The following is a 7,648-nucleotide window of genomic DNA, read 5'->3' on the forward strand; positions in this document are numbered from 1 at the left end:
TACATATTATTAAAACCTTAAGAAAAATGTAATCTTAATACTTGTAAGTTACATGACTATTTGTTTGAGCGGTCAGCGAACTCAGATCATAGTAATAGACAACAGTGCAGTTACGAAACAGAAACAGAAATAAAGCATATTAATTGGCGAAGTTAGTTTGCATCGAAAACACGTTTATTGCAAAAACCGTCATATCTAATTCTTCATGTCAAAAAGGTGTTTAGGTAGCGCATGCTTATCAAAAAAGTAATCTAATGATAAATTCACTTTCCTTATTTTGTGGGATTCTATTAATGGAAATACCTTTGTGTTTAGTTGAGTCATCAATTTATTTTTAAACTGATAAGTGACGCATGTTTGGAAATAACGTTAAGTAGTACAGAATTATCAGTTGATAAAGATAGCGTAACAGAATCGATTGATATTTATAGTGAGCTTGATATTGTAGGCAAAAAACGAGTCAGTAGTTATTGAGAGCTAATAATGGGCATACACTGTCAAATAAATTTGTTCAAGCCACCAGATGGCGCGTTCTCAACGGGAAGCACAGTGTCTGGTGTGATAAAATACGGTGTCGATGAAGTAACTGTTTTTGACAAGATTGTAGTCTCGTTAAAAGGGCAAGGCGTTTTGATAGTTCACGATGAACACAGAAGAAGAGACAAACGTCATGAAACTTTCAGGCATACTGAAACTTATGTCGATATTGACAACATTACTAACAATGAAAAGAAATCATCCCACGAAATTGGTATGTACGAAACAAGATTTGATTTTAAACTTCCCGATAATATACCATCATCCTTGCATTACTATGGAAGAAATACGAGGTACAGAATAAAGTGTAATATAATATACTACATTAGGATTAAATTTGAAAGACCTGGGTTTTTACAATTTGCCAAAAGATTCAAAAAAGAATTAACTGTGGTGTCAGCAATCAAGCCTACGTTATTGACCGAACCCGTGATATATGGAGAACAAAAGAAACTATTTCAATTATTTTCAAAAAGAAATAACGTCGTAAAAATCAAAGCTACTATTAGAAATTCAGTAATATCGCCTGGTGGTCAAATTGACCTCGAATACGAAGTGTCAAATGATACGAATCTGACAATAAATGGAGTAGAAACAAAATTAGTTGAAATATATACTTTTAAAACCTACGGTGGGAGAGAAATTAAAATGATCAATGATATTGATAGCACAGATTCAAAAACAGGTTCTATTAAAAGTGATGAGAAGCAAAACTTTGACCTCCTCATGAATGTGCCTTCTGACAAAACTTCATTGGGATTCTCTAATATTGTAGCCAGAAATTATTTCGTTCGAATTACAACAGAATTACCGTTTCCTCATATTAATGCTGTACTTGAAATACCCGTGGAAATTAGTGATGTTATTCAAGAAAATCATGATCCTCTTCAAGGTACTGAGATTGGACAAGGACCTCCTGATTACAATGATCCCCCTCCATCTTACTGGGTAGTGATGGGTGAAGAATCGAAAGATGACGAATTTGAAAGTGAAAAGGAAATTGAAAAGTTATAGTTTTTAAAATAAATAATAGATACTGGACAAAACTGTATAAAAACTGTGTAGTAGGCAACATTGAAATTTAAATTATGAACAACAGTCAAGTGTTTATCAAAATAATCATTTTTTTATCAGTTAGTAACATCAAAATTAATTAATGCAGATACACATATTCCAATGTAGAGTGCATACATTGCAACGTTACTGACTTTCTCAGGCGCACAAACCTTTGTTAATCAAATATAAAATATTTTTGGAATTAGATTTCTCATTACAATTACAATCTATTTTATTTGAATTACAGGGCTTTCCCTGTATTATTTTGTAGGTGGCGTTAAATTTGTTCGGGTAAAAGCTAGCAAGCATGGACTGCCATGCAAATTTAGCGCCATCAACAAAAAAAAAAGGTTTGCCCGCGCGAATTTAGCGCTACCTACACACATACACTTACGACTTTGAATTATATTTACACGAAATTTAGTTCATTATTAGTTCAGTAGATAACGCGTGTGTTTTCCAAAAAAAAACAGACAAATAAACTTACTTTCTTATTTATTATATTAGTTAGGTTAAGGATAAGCTAAGATTACAGCGGGAACAAAGGAATTAGTTGAGGATGAAGATAACGGTGGAATTATCAAATTTATTCAAATTACCATAATTAAATGATTATTCCCTTTATCTTTATCCTCTATCTTCTGCCAGGAGCTGTTGCTCCTATATATATATAAAGGCTGTTTATTGTTATAAACAAAAATAATTATACTACAATACAATTTATTACCAATGATGTAACTTTTTATAATAATACTTGCGACCCGCTCCAGCTTCGCACGTCAACGTCACGCAAATCTGTGACTATTTATTTTATTTTAACAACAATTATTACATTACAGAATGTCTTTATATACAACGTTCACAGCTTTTTATAATCACGCTGCCGCCGCGCCGCTTCGGTCGGCCAGTATCGCCGCAAGCGCTTGTTCCTGCAATTTTAAATCTGTTATATCTTCGAAAATATTAATTTAAATCTTGTGCTAAAGCTATTTAATTTGTTAAGGATTAATACTGTATTGGTTGAAATCGCTTCAAAATTTGCTATTATTTGTCGTAAAAAGTAAATGACAAAAAAAAATTTATTGTAGGATATCCGTGAGAGATAGACGAGAGAGATAGTTTTCTGTACACCTTTTCAATGTGTATAAAATAAATTGGTACATTAATTTGATAAATCTCGTATGGTTCAGCCTGCGTTTGGAATGTAAGCGGAAAAAAATATGATAATTAACGACATCACATTAGAAACCTCAAAAATAACGGTATTTCTCCACTATTTAATGGATGTTATTATACATATAAACCTTCCTCTTGAATCACTCTATCTATTGAAAAAAATGCATCAAAAGCCAGTGCATAGTTATAAAGATTTAAGCTTACAAAGAGACATAGGGACAGATAAAGCGACTTAGTTTTATACTATGTAGTGATATCATTAAATAATCATAATGCCAGAAAAGTAGAATAGGACTATTTCATCTGTTTCTGCAGATGTCTCAATAGACAACGCCTTTTTCTCGGAAGGGAATATTACTAATTAATAAATAAATATGCACACACGCCGCTTTCTAATTCATGACCCTGCATACTTTTGCCTCAACTGTATTCATCACTCATTTTTGTATGTAAACTATTTTATGTAAGTGTATTACGACGTCGGGTCTTCTCATACTCCCTTTGGGGAGTTGGAGCTGTTTGGTCAGGGCTTTTGACCCTCTACAATGGCGTCTCTTGCGCTCTGAGTTTCTTGGTCTCAGAGCAGTACGCGTACCACGCTAGGGCCGCGTACGTTAGGTAAGATCTGACATATGTTTCGTAGATCCCGAGCTTCACTTACGTTACCTTTTATTCATATTTATATTACATTTATCACACCACCCATATATCCATCTCAGTTTGGTCTAAAAGTTCGACTGGCAGAGAATGCCGTGTGGCATTAATTCAACCTGTTGTGCATATTACGTGCATGAAGTTTAAATAAATAAATACATCACTCTTATTGTGCAAGTTCGTCAGTGTTCGGTAGTCTGCACCTGAAATTTCATCAGGAATATGTTGTTGTTATAGCAAGCTAGCTAAATTTGCTTATAGCAACAGCAATACGACTAAAATTACTGTATCAAATAATACAGAACAGACTTAGGGAAATGCTAATAAACTTGGGATTATTCTTTTAGGCGATGGGCTGTTAGCAACCTATTTGAATCTTAATTCCATCATAAGCCATACATCTAAACGTGGCCTTTCAGTCTTTTCAAGTCTGTTAGCTCTGTTTACATACATACATACATATGATCACGTCTATATCCCTAGCGGGGTAGACAGAGCCACCAGTCTTGAAAAGACTGTTAGGCCACGCTCAGCTGTTTGGCTTAGTGATAGAATTGAGATTCAAATAGTGACAGGTTGCTAGCCCATCGCCTAAAAGAGGAATCCCAAGTTTATAAGCCTATCCCTTAGTCGCCTTTTACGACATCCGTGGGAAAGAGATGGAGTGGTCCTATTCTTTTTTGTAATGGTGCCGGGAACCACACGGCACTCTAGCTCTGTTTATCCCGCAAGAAATATAGATGTGATTATATATGTATGTTTATTATAAAATCCACCTCAAGACAAAATGTTGTCACGCAGGCATGCGAACTTTAAAATCATTGCGAAATCTTACACACCAATATAAAAAAGGATAGGACGCCTCCATCTCTTTCCTTTGGATGTCATTAAAGGCGACTAAGAGATAGGCTTAAAAACTTGGGATTCTTCTTTTAGGCGATGGGCTGGCATACTATCACTATTTGATCTCAATTCTATCATTAAGCCTAAATTAGCTGAACGTGGCCTATCAGTATTCAAGACTGTTCTGTCAACCCCTTTAGGGATTTAGAGCGGATTATATGAATGAATGAATGTGAGCAACCTTATAATACCATTGAAAATACCTTACAGTAAAGTAAACCAATGAAATTTCTGATTAATGATATCCCCATGATCCCGGAAATAAGCTCTCTAATTGAGTTTTATTAAATTTTGCCTTCGCCTTGCTTAATTTATTATCTTCCTTTTTTATTTCAATAGCTGCCCTTTTGTCTTTCCTTTGACAGTGCACCTTCATTGCAAAGGTGACAGAAAAAGTCTCTCGGAAACTAAACAGAGAACTATGAATAATAATGCCTTTAAACTTTTAGAATTGTGTTGTTTCACTAAAGCAATGAACGCGTTATACTCGTACATCGGGATAGTCCAAGTTTTAATAGGAACTAAATGGAAGCATAGATGATCCACAAAGTCCGCCTTTCTAAATAAAATTGAACTCACTGATAATGGTCTATTTCTATAAAATAATTAAAAGCCGTGCTGTGAGAAAGGTACTGATATCAGACTGTATTTAATAAGAAATTGGATGAAATGAATCCACACTATATTCAATAAAGAGAAAAGATTTGTATTTTTATAAGTTAATAAAAGGTTTGTTATGAATAAACTAAAAAACTACAGGACTTATTTACCCGAAATTTGGCACATATATAAAAGATAGAAAAGATGTTCGGGATAACATAAACAATTTTAAACAAGGTTACAAACATTTAAACAAACTTACTTTCGCATTTATAATGTTTTAGTTATGGTCATAAAAATATAAATTAATAAGAACTACAAGAAAAATGTGGAATTGCTGAACGGATTCGTTTCGTTTTTCGTTTTCGTAATTATAAGTTAACTGCTAGACAAAGCTATCTTGCGAAGTTAGCGAAACAATAGACATGTTATCTTGACAGCGTAACGGGGTCTTTGCTTTATCTCAGTAATCGTTATAATGAGTTTGGACTGTAACCTGCTTAAAGTAAAATAAAAGCAACCTTAAGTATTTACTTGGAATAAGAAGGTAGCTGTGTCCACTATCTTGTCCAACCATGGGACAACTCAGTGGGACCAGTGGGATAGACCGTTTTTTTTCTTATTATTATTTCAAGAGAAAGTGTAGCTTTATTTGTTTAACAAGTTTATTATTTATATATTTTTATTTCGGCGATAGGCTGGTTAGAATGTCTAAATCTCAATATCACTAAGTATTCATCTCAAGGAGGTCTTCGAAGCTTGTGACTATTGGCTCTGTCTACGCAGTAAGGAGTAAGGACATGACGTTTGTGTGCTATTGAACTCTTTGTTAAAAATATAGTATGACTTTTTTGTGGAGAACTTTTTTTAAGTACAGTATCTCAAAAATTGGCAAATATGTCTTGGATAAATATCAGTTATCGGTCAATATATCTAGGACTTTCTTTTTAAGAGATGTGAAATGTTTACTTTGTTGTTCAAATCCATCCCCTTGAGGGCTGTCTCGTAAAGCGAAAGAAGATATATACAGAATCGGATGTCAGAGATTACTTAGCAAGAGGATAAGAGACGATTTTCATTAGATCGGGCTGTGTACGTGTGGCGCGGACGGGGCACGGATAATATACATACATAAATCACGCCTCTTACCGAAGGGGTAGGCAGATACTACATCTAACCACTTGCCAGCTTACTTTTTCTCTTCATTCACCTTCATAACTTTACAACAAGGTCTACGGTTTCGGCTACTCTTGTCCATTTGACGTCTCCGATTGATCAAGGTATGTTATTTATTTTACTTTCCTTCCGCCCTTTCTTACGCCAATATTAAAAAAATGGAACCAATAGAGAGAGAAGATAATACTTATATGCCTTTGCAGGGTCTGTAATAGACCCCCGGCTAGCACGATGACATTCGTTTGCACCAGAGGTTTTGAACTGCTCACATTACACATTTCCCCCTATTCTAACAATGTGTATGTATTTTTTCGTGCAGCATGAACTGTCTCCGATCCGTTAAAATGTGTATCAACCTTAAGATGTTTCGACCCGAATACAAGATTAATGCAACGTACATAAATGTACAAAATCGGAGGAAAAAGATTATCCACCTCGTGAAATATCCATTGAAATTAATTCCTTAACTAATAAGATTTCAATATTTTGTCATTTTCAATGAACCAATTTCAACCGTATGGACAAATTTTAAGACTGAATTTGCAATATAACTGCCATCAAAAGGAGTGCCAACCTACAAAGGCTTAGATAACTCACTTGATTTTACACTCGAGTTAAGTCGAGTTCATATTGATTGGACCAATTTTACAGTACACAGGATTTTGTGTGCTTGTTTATTCAAGAGTAAGTGTTTTGATAAAATAATGAACGTTAATATTTGCCGTAAATTTAGAATCTCAAGTCCCATCATTATATCATAAAGCCTTCTGTTGGTATAAAGCCTTTGTCTTCGTGGAGGATAAATAATAATAATAATAATACTTTATTTCAGACACAAGATCCATAAAATATGATAATTACAAAGATTAAATGAAACAAATTATTATTGCAACATTAATTGTTACATTAATAACTGACAATAAAAGAGTCAGACAGTTATAGTAAAACAAAAAATAAAACAAAATAATAATAACATATTTGTCAGGCAGAAACATTAACTGGCAGCTATAGATAGCCAATGTCGGTAAGTGTCGGTGGATACCAGTCCCTCTGCCAGTCCTCTCAAAATGCAGTTATTGCTGGTCGTCATTCTGGACATAAAGCCAGCAATACGATGACGGTGGATAGCATTGAATGAATTTACCCGAGCTTCGGCAAACATCCCGGAAGCGCTACACCAAGGTTTAAAGCCCATCAGGTGTCTAAAGATGTTATTATACGCTACTCTTAAACCGTCATAAGCTTTTTGCGTGTAGTTTGTCCACAGCTGACAAGTATAAAAGGACTGGCAGAAAGATCTGAACAGAGTTATTTTTACGTTGTACGACGCTTTGAAAAATTTTCTAGCGATCATGTTGCCAACGACGCAAAGAGATCTACGCTGTCGTTCTATGTCTTCATCGTCCTTTAAAGACGACGAGAGTACATGGCCAAGGTACCTAAACGATTTAGTAATTTTCACAGGCTGCCCATTCAAAGTCAGGGCAGGAACTGAATCGGGCCCCTTACCCGATCTAAACACCAGCATCTCTGTTTTTTTGACATT

General features: G+C 34.7%; 1 protein-coding gene across 1 annotated transcript; it reads left to right on the forward strand.

The window, feature by feature from the left end:
- The first annotated feature begins 430 nt into the window (after positions 1–430).
- On the forward strand, positions 431–2,326 carry LOC106130867 (uncharacterized). The gene has a single exon (XM_013329799.2). It carries the CDS (start codon positions 484–486, stop codon positions 1,549–1,551), a length of 1,068 nt encoding a protein of 355 aa, XP_013185253.2. The 5' UTR covers positions 431–483; the 3' UTR covers positions 1,552–2,326.
- The last annotated feature ends 5,322 nt before the right edge of the window (positions 2,327–7,648 follow it).

The sequence above is a fragment of the Amyelois transitella genome, chromosome 14, assembly GCF_032362555.1.
Source record: "Amyelois transitella isolate CPQ chromosome 14, ilAmyTran1.1, whole genome shotgun sequence".
NCBI lineage: Eukaryota > Metazoa > Arthropoda > Insecta > Lepidoptera > Pyralidae > Amyelois > Amyelois transitella.